At 58.5% G+C, this 14,396-nt stretch overlaps 1 protein-coding gene across 2 annotated transcripts in view; it reads right to left on the bottom strand.

Annotated features, from left to right (window-relative positions):
* SULT4A1 (sulfotransferase family 4A member 1) overlaps positions 1–13,984 on the bottom strand; it is a 32,358-nt gene extending 18,374 nt beyond the window's left edge. For both annotated transcript variants that reach the window (XR_006381332.1, XM_044227902.1), the window contains exon 1: positions 13,811–13,984. Coding sequence is in view for 1 of the 2 variants with exons in the window: in XM_044227902.1 (XP_044083837.1) it covers positions 13,811–13,979 (169 nt within the window). In the remaining variant the exon portion in view is untranslated. The remainder of the gene's footprint in view (positions 1–13,810) is intronic.
* Positions 13,985–14,396: the final 412 nt, after the last annotated feature.

Here is a 14,396-nt window from a genome sequence, read left to right as displayed (position 1 = left end):
ACAGCTCCGGACATCAGAGGCCAACACAGACCACAGCGGGCTCCACCCAGGGTGCGGGCACCACCTCTCCCCACTGGCGACTCCAGGGGCAAAGTCCTTCTCTCGCCGTTTCCAATGTCGCCACATCGTGTCACCCCGCCTCCTTCCTCCTCGGTCGGTAACCCGCGTGGGCTCACCCAGCGACACCCAGAGCCCAGGACAACCTCCCGCCCGGAAGCAGTCTGGTAACCTCCAGCCTCCTCACCACAGAAGGTGAACTACTCACTGCTCCGCACGTCGGGACGTGGACGGCTTGGGACTGTTACTCTACTGACCGCACTCACATTACGTTCCTCACACGGTTCCTAGCGCTCAGTAGCTGCTCAGTAAGTACACGGGCCGACACATGAACAAGACCCTAGGGTATCCCCCACCCACCTGGGAAACGGGACTCATCGTGGGCTTGTGTCCACGACTGCCATCCATGCGTCCTTCACCCCCGGGGCGGCTCTCCCCTGCCACAGCCCTTCCCTGCCCGGCTGTGGACGCCCCCACTCAGTGGGGCTATGTGTCTCCCACACGGGACTTAGGCAAAGTCCTCCCTCAGGATCTGGTGGTGGCCATTCAAGGGCTATCCCTTCATCCGCCCCTTTATTCATTCAACCGGCCTGCACCAAGAGCCACCCTGGGAGTCGTCCCTCCCTCAAAAACGTGGCAATGCTCCCCCCTTCTTCACAGGGCTGTTGGGGGCACAGCCATGAAGTGAGCAGCTCCAAGCCAAATGAGCACCTCTCTGAGCTCCGAAGGCCACGACAGGCTCCACTTAGCAGTACGGCACGCACACGAGCTCACACACAGCACAGCCTCCTGCCCATCCAGGCCACCCTCATCCCAACAAGGGACACAAGCCATCAGGCCCCTCCTGTCCAAGTCACATCCCAGACATCAGGTGACACCGGGCGGGGGAGGGGGAAGCTCCTGCACCGGTCAGGAGGACAACCTGGGAGCACCGCCTGTGCCCATAAGGCTGCGGCGTCTCCGGTTTGGGCTACTAGCCTGAGGTCAGCGAGCCGGGAAGAGGAGTGATCCTCCGGAGTGGGGACCCAAGTCTGCAGGTCCCCACCTGTGCCCACCCCAGCCCCAGGGCATCCGAGCACGCCCAGCAGATATGAGGGCAGGGGAGCCAGCCCCATGGAGAGCCAGCAGGGAAGCGGGGGTGGGGCGGTGCTGCACGGGCACATCCAGGCCAGAAGCACCCCCCACTCCTGCAGCCACTGGGCCAGGGTATACTAGAGCAGGTAGGGGAGAAGAGGGGCCTCAGCACCCCCAACCATCCCACTGCCGTCTGAGGCCAGCGGGGGAGGTGGACGCGGGAGGAAGCCTGCACCAGGAGCCCACCTGCCCGCCGGCAAACCCAAAGTGAGGCGGAGGAGAGCCAGGCTTTCCCGCCAGAGACCGGGAGGGTTGGCAGGGCAGCGCCGCCTTCCTGGGCAGAAACACAATCCACGCGCTCCCCGACGGCTCCACTTTCAAGTCAACCGGACGATCCTTTCCAGAAGGGCTTCTGCTGACTCCAGCCAAATCCTGGCTCCCACGGGCGGCAGCAGTGCCTCCTGACGCTGGGCCTCTGGGTCCGGACCCCTCAGAAGCCACTGACGTTCTAGGCGGAACTCCCCCGAAATCCAGGGTCCGCCTGTCACAACACGGGGTGGAGCCCATCAAAACTCCCACCAGAACTCTGGTGGCCGGAACCGTCAGCGCTGGGCCCCAAACTGCCAGGGTCCTGGGGCTGGAACCCTGCGGCCTTCTCTGACTAAAGCCACGCGTGTACCTTGTTTAAAAACTCACAGAATACTAGAGTCGCAGGCAATCCGGCTCTCCGCCCCTCCCCCAGTCCCACTCAGAGCAAACTCTCGGTTCAGCTTCTCTTACCCTCAAACTTCTAACGTGCTTAGATAGTTCACTCACGGTCCAGTTGCCAGTCTACGGATTCTCAGCAGAGGCAGACAAGGATGGGCCAAGTCCGCTCCCACACACTTCCCTCCGCCCAGTGTAGCCGGAGCAGGAGTTCGGGGCTTACTTGGGAGTTTAACCGAGTGCTCTGCTCCAAGTACTCCGTGGAGGGATTACACTTACTTTCTTCTACGAGACTCTCATTTTCCTGGAGTAAATCAGTGCCTCTGTTTACTTGCCTCGTTTTCCTTGTAGCCACCAGCAATTCCCTCCCCGACTCAGCAGCCCGCCCTCTGGGATGCTGAACTCCCCCCGCCCCCTCAGCTCTCCACCACGGTCCGCCGGGGATCCCCTCGGCCTGCAAGCACCGCGTCCCCTCTCCGTGTGCCCCGCGCTGGGGTCCTCCCACGTGCTGGCAGAGCCCGGCCTCTCGGGGCCTCCTGAGCTTGGGGGCGAGCAGGCCAGCATCCGCGTCTACCTCCCTCGTGGCCGGCAGCTTGGCTGCGTTCAGAATCCTGGGCCGGGGAGCATCTCCCCCAGACCCGCGCTCCACAGTCCCGACCCCCCAGCTGCTCGTGCTGGGACCGTGGAGCGCCCACTGCCCCGTCCTCCAAGCGCGGCCCGTCTCACCTCTGGAGAGGCCGAGACCACACGGCAGCGTGCTCCGGCCAGCTCCATCCTGCCGGCTCCTTGGGGGCTCCAGCTCACGGCCTCGCGCTCTCGACATCCCCGTTCCCGTCACTGTCTCCCCCCCAGACTGTTCTGCTCCTGGAACTCCGGGATTCTCCCATTTTCTTATCCCTTGGCTCCTGTCCGCCGTTTCATAAAACATTTTCTTCTACTTCCCAAGATCTTTCCTCCACTTGCCCATCCGAAGCTGGCAACGGAGTCTTCAGAACGTTCGACGACGGTCCTCTCCATCCGAGTTCTGTCGGGACCTGTCCTTGCTCCTTTCTGGCCCGTCGTCTCTGCAGGGGGCGCCGTGTCTCCAGAGCCCGGAGTGCGGGGGGGCGGGGGGGTGTCCCCCCTCGAGTTTTCTCCTGTTCCATGCACGGCCCTGGACTCCTCCAAGCTCCCTTCTCCTGCCTTTTGTTTTTGCAGGTCTCTGCCCTCGTTTTGGAGACGAAGACCCGCTGACTTTTAGTCCACCGGCAGGGGAGCATGAGCCCCTAGAGAACACAGCCATCTGTGGGGGGCAGGTCCTGCTGACCCGGGCCTGACTGCGTCTGGGGCAGCCTCGCCCGGGCGTCTCCCAGCAGAGCCCGAGGGAATCGTTACAGCTCGTCCGCTCCCTGTGCTGGGGGTCCACCTGCATCCCGGGAGCCAAGCAGGGAGGGGGCTGGGAACCTAGCTTTCAGGTGACCCCCACTTCCGACTTGGCACCGTATCCCAGCCAAGAACTGTGCTCAACATCCCCAAGTCCATAGCCTCCCCGGATCAAATTCCCCAAAGAAATGTGCCGGCAGGGGCGCCTAAATGGCTCAGTGGGTTAAGCCACTGCCTTTGCCTCAGGTCATGATCTCATCAGGGTCCTAGGATCGAGACCCGCATCAGGCTCTCTGCTCAGCAGGGAGCCTGCTCCCCACCCCCACCTCCATCTCTGCCTACTTGTGATCTCTCTGTCAAATAAATAAATAAAATCCTAAAAAGAAAAAAAGAAAAGAAAGAAACATGGCTGCAACGGCCTCCTGTCGTCTGTCCCGATCACAGCTACCACCCTCAGAGGTGTCAGGTGCCCCCCACTGCTGGGGCTCCCTAGCGGGAACTGCTGGTGCACCTGCGGCCCTCCGGCTGCCGGCGTCCAGGCTCTCCGCCTGCTAGGCTGGTTCATGCTCGGCCACCCCATCTGACTGTGGGATCTGCATGTGTTCGAAATCCCAAGTCACTGTCCCTCCCTCTCTGAGGGCTGCAGACCTTCCTACTCCCTGACCGTCCGCAGTGAGGTCCCAAGAGGAAGCAGAGATGAACCCATGTGTGCGAAGTGTGCCCTTACCCCAAATGCGTGCACAGGCATTCTGGTGTCACCGGTAGCGACGCGTTGTAGCCGGGCCCGTCCAGAAAAGCAACAGCCAAGCATGCGAAGCTGCGGCCGCAGAACAGGCCCAGGCCATGCAGGCCCCCCTGCTCCTGTGGGAGCTGCTCTCTCCGCACAGGCCCTACGGCCTCCGGGAGCCCCCGTGGAAGAAGGAGGAGAGCAGACCCACCTACCGCCGGGGAAGCCCCTGTCCCCCACCCGGAGAGACGCCCCCTGGGCCCTCTTGGCTCTCCCGGGAGTCCCCGGACACGCGGTCATCTGCGGCGCCCCGGACGGAGCGCGGTGCCTCGGCTGCAGATGGGCGCGGCTCACACATGCCCGCGGTCACGCCAGAGACAGCAGTGGTGCTCAGGGTCCTGGGCACGGTCACCTCAGCTCAGCCATGTCCTCACTCGACTGTCACCAGCCCCTAGGTGGCCACCGTCACTGGACTTCACACACCAAGAACCAGCTCAGAGATGAACCGCCCCAGGCCACAGACACCAGCAGCCATGAACCCAGAACCCTAAACTCTGATCCAAAACCAAGCGGTTCCTCCCATATGCCACACACACACACATCACACGCATCACACACACACCACACTCATACACACCACACCTACACATGACACACACATTCATACACATATCACATTCACACACACTCCACATTCATACAATACACCACACTCGCACACACATACACACCACATGCATACACGACACACCCACACACATACATAGGGCACATTAATACACACGCTCAAACACACCACACGACACATACACACTACAGACTCATACACACCATACACCTGTAAAAACACACGCCACACACACATAAACCCCATACACACTCATACACATGACAGATACACATGACACACACACCACGTACACTCATACGTACCACACACACACCATATACACACACGACACACACACCACAAACCAGACACATTCATACACACCACACATTTACACAAATAACACACATACCCCAACACATGAAAAACACCACACACACTACACATTCATGCACACTACCACATACTCGACACATACACCACATTCACACATACCACACACATGCAAATAACACACAGACACACAACATACATATGCACACAAACCACACACACACACACACCCCAAAGCTCACACAGCAAGTGGGCAACACACCAAGGCCTGGAGCCATGTGTTCTCACTTGCAGGCTTCAGCTCCAGCCCTGAGCCCCCACAGCCGGGGATGGAACAAGGGTGAGGCAGAGGGAGGAAGAGGCTGGGGCCCCCCCAACCACTGTGGGAACTTGGCCTCTAGGCCCACAGAGCCCCCATGCCAGCATCTGGGCCCCTGCCGGACACCAAGGGGAGACAGACTTGGCAGCTGAGCAGCACTACCGCCTCCCACGGAGATCACGCCAAGTGGCCACAGCACACCCGGCCCTCAGACAGCCAGGCGGCCACAGTCCCTGGCCGAGGAGGCCCCTCGAATTGGGGCCCAGAGGCCCAGTCTCACTCTTCCCGCCAAGTCTGGGGGGCCGGACATGGCCGGCACACCTCCACCCCTGAGGTTCCAAGCAGGACACTCTCCTGGGCTTGGAGGTAGAAAAGCATCTGGGCACCGCAGCAGGGGCCCCGCCTCCACCGTGTCCCGTCCACATTCTGCGCTGTAAGCAGGCAGCACCTCGCTCTGTGGCACTGGGCACAAACAGGCCACCTGCCGGGGCCAATGCAGGATGCAAAGCCCCAGAACTCTGCTCGCTCCTTTGTGCTTCCACCGGCCCCGGGAGCGGGCCGTTCCCCTGCTGGCCTGCAGGTCCCGGTGCTGGGAGAAGCGTCACCTGGAGGAATGCTGCACAGCCCTGTCCGAAGCCTCCACTTGACCCACAGACACCCCCCGGGGCGGGGGGGGGGGGTAGCCAAGGTCAGGGACAGCAGACACGAGGCTACAGAATCAGTCTGGTTTAAGGCACCGAGTCCAGGTGGACTCTTACACAGCAACAAGCACAGAATGTTCCAGGTGGAGTGGCCGTGAAAGAGGGGACAAGTGAAACAAGGGCTAACAAGGTACGAGGTCCCCGCAGGGCACTGCAGGCACAATACCACGTGCCGTCCCCCCCACCGCCCAGCGAGACGGAGCCCATCACCCCCACTTCAAAGAGCAGGACACAGAAAGGGTGAGGGCTTCGCCCCAAACCGAGACTTGGGCCTGCGTATCTGTAACCCACCCCTCCTCCAGCGGACCCTATGGGTGCCCAGCCACCCTGGACGTCACCTGCAAGTGCTGTGCCTGCCTCTCACTCAGCCCCTGGAGGAGGAGGCCGCAAAGGGCCAGGAGCCAGCGCACTCAACACCCTCTCCCACTGAGGGAGAGGAGCTGGCCACTGAGCACGGCCCTCCTGCCCCCCAAGGGAGCCCCTGGGGCACTTCCACACCATCTAGCGGCCCCAGCAGGCAGAGAGCCCCAGGACCCACAAGGGCACCACTCCTGTGACCACCTCCTCCCTCACCTCCTGAGACCCCCTCCCACCTCACTTCCCCACTCTGACCCTTGCTCCAGGCTCTCCAAGACCCAAGCAGAGCGCACCTTGGGGACGTTTCCACCTCCCAACCGCCCCTCTGCTTGCCTTAATGCACCCCGGGAGCCTGTGCTGGGTCCTCGCTCCCTACCAACAACAGAGCATCGTGCCATGCAGCTCCCTGTCCAACATTCCAGAATCTGCAGGCTTGCCCCCTGCCTCATCTGACCGTCAAGAGACGAGGAAGCAGTGACGCTTCCCCGGGATGCAGGGAGCTGCATAGGCGGCTCCTATGCTAACGAGCAAAGGCTGGAGCCACAAGATCTTCACGCATCAGAAAGCCGAAGCTGCAGGGCAGCCAAGAGGCAGAAATCCCAGAGGGGTGAACCCTCCCCCTCGAAACCCTTCCTCTCTAAGCCAGCAAATCAGAGTCACAAGTAACAACAGTCCACCCCTGGGGGAGGGACAAGGGTGTGGGGACAAGCATGTGTGGGTCAGGAACAACAGGAAAGACCCTCCAGAAGCACAGCCCCATGCTAAGCACAAGGTGATGCGACTGGAATTAAAACCAGTGGTCATTCAAGCGACCAGAGCAACCCCAGAACCCAAATATAGCCCAACTCATACCAGACTGACTCCCCCTCCAAGCTAATGGCTTGGCAAAAAAAGGCAGGCCCATTTCCAAGCATAAATACAACTGACCTTCATCTCCAAAGTCAGTACACTATGTCCAGCTTTCGATTGAAAAGGACTACTCATTAAAAAAAGGCCAGAAAAAGGAATTGTCACAGGTCAAGAGACAAATCAATCAACAGAATCAGACTCGAAAGAATTTAAAGTAAGTCTGTTTAATATGTTAAAGGATTTCATGGAAAACGTGGACAACATGCTTGAACAGACAGGATATTTTGGGAGCAACATGGAAACTAGAAGTGGAAATGATAGAGAAAAAATTAAATCACAGAAACAGGAATGTGGAATGCTTCTGAATGTCTCACAGACCTGACTTTGTAGCTCTGACATAGCAGAGGAAAAAATCAGTTGGCCCGAATAACTGAATAGTCAACAGAAATTTCCCAAGCAGAATCACATAGAGAAAGAGTGAAAAAAAAAAAAAAAAACCAGAATATCCAAGAGCTGTAGGACAATACTGATCTCACATATATGTAACCAGAATTTCAGAAGGAGAGAGAACAGGACTGTAGATATTTGAGGAGCTAATAACTGAGACTTTTTCCAAAATAATGAAAGGCAATTGTCATATGATCCCACTGATACATGGAATTTAAGAAACAAAACAGAGGATCCAAGGGGAAGAAAGGAAAAGATAAAACAAGATGAAACCAGAGAGGGACACAAACCATTAGAGACTCTTAATCGGAGAAAACAAACAGGGTTGTGGGAGGGGAGTGGGGTGGAGGGACGGGGTGGCTGCGGGACAGGCATTAAGGAGAACACGTGATGTGATGAGCGCTGGGTGTTACACAAAACTGATAAATCACAGGCCTGTACCTCTGAAACCAGTAATACACTATACGTTAATTAATTGGATTTAAATTTTAAAATGTTAACAAAAATGGGCACCTGGGTGGCTCAGTGGGTTAAGCCGCTGCCTTCGGCTCAGGTCATGATCTTGGGGTCCTGGGATCGAGCCCACATAGGGCTCTCTGCTCAGCAGGGAGCCTGCTTCCCTCTATCTCTCTCTCTGCCTGCCTCTCCATCTGCTTGTGATCTCTCTCTGTCAAATAAATAAATAAAATCTTAAAAAAAATTTAAAAAAAAATGTTAACAAAAATAATGAAAGGCAACAAACCACAGATCCAAGAGGCTCAGACAACCCCAAGCAGGATAATCAAAAAAACAGACACCCGGACACATCATGTTCAATGTGCAGAAAATCAAAGACAAAGAGAAAATCCTGAAGGTGCTCTGAAGAGAAAAGACCCCCTCCACAAAGGAACAAAGAATGACAGCCTACTTGTTCACAGAAACTATGTGAGCCAGAAGACGACCGGGTGACACGGCTGAACAGTACCAGGACGGGGACCCAGGGAGGCTGGATGGCTGGTCCCATGCTTAAGGGACGAGCAGCATCTTGAAGATGAGAAAAACTCGTCAGGTAATCAGAGGGGAGAGGAAGGAGGAGAAGGAGGGAGCGGGAAGGATACACCAGGAGCAAAGGCAAGAAAGAAAGAACCGGGCGTGTTCCACCGGTCCCTGTCGCCGGCAAGTACGGAGGAAGCACAAGGCAGGTCCCAGGTCCCAGGTCCCAGATCAGGCTAAGGAGTTCAATGCTGCCTGACGGCAAAGAAGAGGCAGTGTAGAGGTCTAATGAGGGAGTGACCAAGGCTGGATTTGCTTCTAAGAGGTCCCTTCAGCTGCTGAGGAAGAGGTAAACTAAGAGGGGAGGCCGTGCATGTTCCAGGTGAGGGAGGAAGAAGCCCACGGCTAGAGGCGGGGGGGGGGGGGGGGGGGGGCGGTTCTGAGAGCTTACCAGGTGCAGCCCGATAGGACAGCCACAGGCCACGTGTGGCTCCTGAGCACCTGAGACACCAGCAAATGCTACTGGGGAATGGATTCCTACTTGCATTTCATCTCGACTCATTGAATTTAAAAAGCCACATGTGGCCAGAGGCTACTGAAGTGGGAGGCACAGTCCTAACCTGTCACCTGGGCGAAAATGCCAGAAACACGAAAATACTCTTAGCAGTGGAGGGCTGAAGGGGAAAACAGGATCTAATTACTGCTTTTCCCAGAAATCCCCAGGCCCTGGGAGCCTTGGTTCCCCAGTGGGGACAGGGAGGGGGCAGAGCAATGGATACGGATCACAAGGAGTGTGCAGAGGAGAGGCAGATGTTGTCCCTGTCGAGGAGGAATAAGGAATCAGGACAAGCCCCTGCAGCTAGGGGGTCTCCAGGATCTCCTCCCAGTCCGCTGGGGTCAGAAGACACTCCTCCCAGAGGCCCCTGCTCCTTTGCTCTCCATAGCCCTGGGGACGGTGTCTTCAGGCTTTCTCCTCCAAGCCCCTAAGGAACGGGGTCCCCCTTGCCAATCCAGGAGCCTGGACATGCCACCCTATTCCCCGATCCCAAGACCCCTGGATTACGTGCAGACAGTCGGGATGAGAGCAAAGGGAAGAACAGGGGAAGGAGGACAGAAAGGGAAGGGGTGGGGGGGAGATGAAGGGCACAGCGCCTCTGGAAGGAGAGCTCCCGTCACACGCTTCAAACCTCTGCCTTCCGGGATGCGGCCACCCGCCGCTATGCGCGAGAGCACTGGTGCCCCCTCAACATCTCCTAGCCCGCTTCCTGGTCCACGCACTGAGGCTGTGAACCGCCTCCTCCCCGGACAGTGGGAAAATGAAACGAGATGCCAGAGGTAAACATCTGGGACCCACCTGGCCCCGACAGGTGCTCGGCAAATGCGGGTGCCCATCTCCCCATCTCTCTGGGGCTTGTTCATTGCCACCATCTACAAGTAAAAACTGCCCGCTCAGATGCTGGGTCCACCCCTTCCCCCACTCCCCTCACTGGACCTGTATCGATCTACAAAATGGAAACAACCACAAGAACACAGGGTTGTTCTGAGGCTCAAGAGAGGCAGACACTGGGATTGGGGCTGAAATCTGTAACCCCACCCTGCCTCACACCAAGGTCCCAGGCCACCTCCTCCATGCAGTGCTCCAGTGATCCTCCTTCCTGGGACCCTGACCTGACCCTGTTAATTAGCTTTCAGCCTCAGGAGCCTGGCTTCCTAATGTCACCCCCTTTCCTTGAGAGTGTCACCACATTCGCAACACTCCCCAACTGGCCTCTCCTAGACACGGTGACGTGCACGTATAAAGAAAAGGAAGTCATCCACCTTGCCTGGGACCCGAGGGTCTCCCTCTAGCCTCCCCCCCCCCCCGCCAGGCTGTCTTCACAATTAAGACTCAAGGGAGTCCATCAGGTCCAAGCCCCTCATGTTTCACGGGCAAACCGAGGTCACCCAGGGATGGGGACAGGGCCAGGACCCAGGGGCTCTCACCCCTCAGCGGTGATTCACTTCTTCCCTCCTAACCAGTGGTGGGAGAGTGTGGATGCCGCTCAGGGCAGGAAAGGAAAATAACATCAGGAGGCGGGTGCGCTGGCCCAGGCGAGGAGCATATCCCAAGCTGATGGTCCGTGACTTTGGGGACCAGGAACCTGCTGGCAAAAAGACCAGCAGTGATCCCCACCACCCAGCCAGACAGTCCTGAGAGCTTCCCACAGACGAGCCGATTTAACACTACGACCACCTTGGATCAAAGAGGCTATAAGAACAAATGATGATACACCAGGATGGAGATAAAGACAACAGTCGTCCCCAGAAGGCACAGTGGGTTCCCAGTATCTGCAACACAGTCTGAACGGGTGCCATCCCCGAGAACTTCCAGCCACGAAGGAAGTCCCCGACGTCCCTGTAGTCCAACATGACAGCCACGGCCACGTGTGGCTACTGAGCACCTGAGACACGGCGAGGGCTACTGAGGAACTGAATTTCGACTTATATTTCATCTCGATTCACTGAATTTAAAAAAACCACATGTAACCAGAGGCTCCTAGAGTGGGCAGTGTAGTCCTGACCTGTCCCCTGAGCTGAAATGTCAGAAACAAAGAAAATCCTTCTAGAGCATAGTGGAGCATTGGGGGAAAAAACAGGATCTAATTACCACGAGAGGCGCTCCAGGCCCATGAACCCCTATTCCCCATCAGCGGGGTCGCGGGGAGAGGACAAGGGGCTCTACAAGCCCTTCCAGCTCTGACCACTTGCAAGGCCATTCCACTGGACACGCGAGGGGCCTGCGGTTTCCCTCTGGGGCCTCTGCTAGCCCTGGCTACTTGTCCGGATCCTGGCACCACACCCCCAGCAGCCGGTGAGCTCACTGAGGGCAGGCAGCAGGTGGGACTTCGCTCTGCCGTCCCAGCACACAGAAAAGCGTGCACACAGAAAAGCTAATGACAGGACCCCTTCCCGCGGTCGCCATGCAGCTGGCACGGGCAGGGGGTACTCACGCAGCACTGCCCAGCGAGGTGGTAAGGCGGTCTCCCCTGCCCCTGCAGAAACCACAGCTCCAAAGCGGGGCAGAGTACTTAGCCTGCGGGATTCCGTAAGTGGCTGCTCACCTATTGCTAAAGCATTCCAGGTCCCTCCTGAGCCACAGTCAGCCTGGGCTCAAGAAAATGGCCCCTAAGACCCAAGGGCTGGGGCCACCTCAACACCAGTGCAATTTTAAGCTGTCAATTTCTTGGCAGTAAAAACGAAGGCTCAGCCTCGCCCAAGGGTAACGGCTTACTGGAACGGGCCCTTCCTGCCAGCAGAGGCCACTGGCAATGACTTCCAGGGCCCTTTTCTCTGACTGAGAGAAGAATCTTCGTGACAGACTTTGCAGACCAGTGTTCCAACCCTTGCTCATTTCACGTAACCAACTTGAGGAACAGCGGTGGGGAGAACAAGAGCCTTCAGAGGCACTGGTAAGAGCCTGGAAAGGCCATAAGGGTTGCTGGGAATTTTTTTTAAGCTTTAAAGAGGTGGCTCTCTAGGGTTCTTGCAGGGATCTCACTCAAGGCACGAGGGTCCCAAGGCCACCACTGGGTTTTCTGTCACCAAGGGATAGAGCCCTGTGTATTCTTCTTAATAAAAAGTTCAGAGTGTGTTACCAACCAGATTTGAGCTTGGGTCATCTAGAAAAACCTCCTTAAACTAACACCTCATTCCTCATCGAGGTGCCCAGAAAAGTCCCTGCAGAACCACGCCAGGGTCCCCAATGGAGGGTCCCTCTAGAGCAGCCCCACGAGCCCCAAGTACACGGCTTTCCAAGTGAGGCTTCTGGCCCATGCCACCTCCCCCACCAGCTTCTTAACTTCATAAAATGGAGGAAGGTGCACGAAGCAGAACCCCTCATCTGCAATTCAAAAATCCTAAAGCTCTCCCCAAACCAAGTTTTTCACAATTCATTTGGAGGCAAACCCTGTCCTAAACTGACATGAGATGATTTTTAGTCTTGATTGCTCTCACTCTTAACGTGGGTCCAAAGCACAATCCCACACCCAGCTGGGGGTCTCAGCTGTATGAGATCCATGGCTCTGAAGGGAAAAGGCTGAGTCCCCCATACCCATGGGGCTGGGGGGCTGCTGCAGAAGGAAAACCCCTCGCCACAGCAAGTGTCCTGTGTGCATCTCCTCCCTCTCCCCCTTCCCAAGGACAGCCTGGCAGCACCTTCAGACCTCTTCAAGCTCCCCTCCCCCACCAACGCGCATCCCACCTGCCACTGAGGCCCCGTCCTCAGCCTTCCTCAAAGGATCAGGCCTACCCCTCAGGAGTCGAGGACCCTGCAACAGCTGGGAGACCTTGGCAATCAGCTCTTCCAGCAAGCTGCACTGTTGCTGAGCCAACATGACCTCCAGGTTGGCCACTGTCTAGACCAGTTACAGACACACTGCCCAGTCTGGATCCAAGTGTCTCCCTCCTTCTCCAATACAGTGGCAACAAGGGAAACCCTCGGGTGTGCTCCAAGAACAGGGAAGCGGCCTCTTTCCCCTGCAAACCTCAGAAGAGACACCACATGATGATCTCCTACGTCAAGTCCTGGGCAGACCAGCCTGGCTTTAAATCCCAGCTCTGCCACTTATCAGCTGTGTGACCTTGGGCAAACCAGTGCCCCTCTCTGAGCCTCACTGCCTAGACTGTAAAGTGAAGATGCCCAGACTGTAAAGTGAAGATGGCCATCTCTACCTTACACGACTATCATGAGTATGAGGTCAATTAATGCTGGGAAATATGAATGCCCTACGTCCTGCCTGACGCTACCTGAGTGATGGGGGCCGGGCCTGAAACAAGGCAACACCGGGCATGCATGGCTGATCCCATCCCCCACCCGGTGCCCACGCAGAAAATGAGGGACGCCCTGACGCCCGTTTTAGCCCCCTTCCCAAATGATCACCAAGACTTTGCACCCATCAAGAGCTGAACCTGGCCCAGGAACAGAGAGGTTAAGTGACTGCCCAAGGTCACACAGCCAGCCGGGTAACGGGAGGGGCTCCAAGGGTAGCGAGCAGCCCTGGGCCTGTCCTGGAAGCTTCGGCCTAACAGGTTCAATCCCCAGAACGCACGGTCCAGTCCAGCCGTGGACAGCCGGGCCCACCTCGGAAGGTCTCCGGCCTTGGTTTCCCCAAATGCCGGCCGACCCCCCACCCCCACCCCACCCCCACCCCGCCCGGTGATGTTCCGTCCCCTCCCCCCTCCTTCCCCGCCCCCGACGGGAGGCCCCAGGCGGCCGGCGCGCCGCAGAGCCGGGCGGGCGGGGTCTGCGCGGAGCTCACCGGACTTGGGGTAGGTGACGATCCACACGTCGCTGGGCCGCACCGGGAAGTTGGCGATCTCCTCCATCTTCCCGCGGCAGAAGGGCGGCAGCCGCACGCCGTGGAACTCGAAGTACTTGCTCTCGAACTCGCCCGGGGTGCTGGGGGTCTCGGCCTCGCTCTCCGCCATGCCGCCGCCGCCGCCGCCGCCCGGCCCCGGAGCCGCGCCGCCCGCTCCCAGCCCGCCCCGCGCCCGCGCCCGCGCCCGCACCCCGCACGCGCCCGCGCCCGAGCCCGCCGCCCCAGCCGCCGCGCGGCGCTCCGCAGGCGTGACGTCACGGCGCCGCCCGGCCCGCGCCCCGCCCCGCCTGCGCTCCGCGGTATGACGTCATGGCCCCGCCCGCCGCGCGCCGGCTGCCCCCCGCGACGTGACGCCGCGGGGCCTCCGGGCCGGGCCTGCTCCGCACCGAGCCGGCGTTTACCCGCCCTGCGGTGGGCAGGACCCCTGGCCGCCGCCGCCTCCGCGCCCGCAGTCCGCATCCCCCGCCGCCGCGCGCTCGTTCATCCACCGGCGGACGCCGTCATTCCGCGAGCGCTCTGCAGGCTC

Source organism: Neovison vison, chromosome 12, assembly GCF_020171115.1.
Source record: "Neovison vison isolate M4711 chromosome 12, ASM_NN_V1, whole genome shotgun sequence".
Classification (NCBI taxonomy): domain Eukaryota; kingdom Metazoa; phylum Chordata; class Mammalia; order Carnivora; family Mustelidae; genus Neogale; species Neogale vison.
This window is presented reverse-complemented; position numbering and strand designations above follow the sequence as displayed.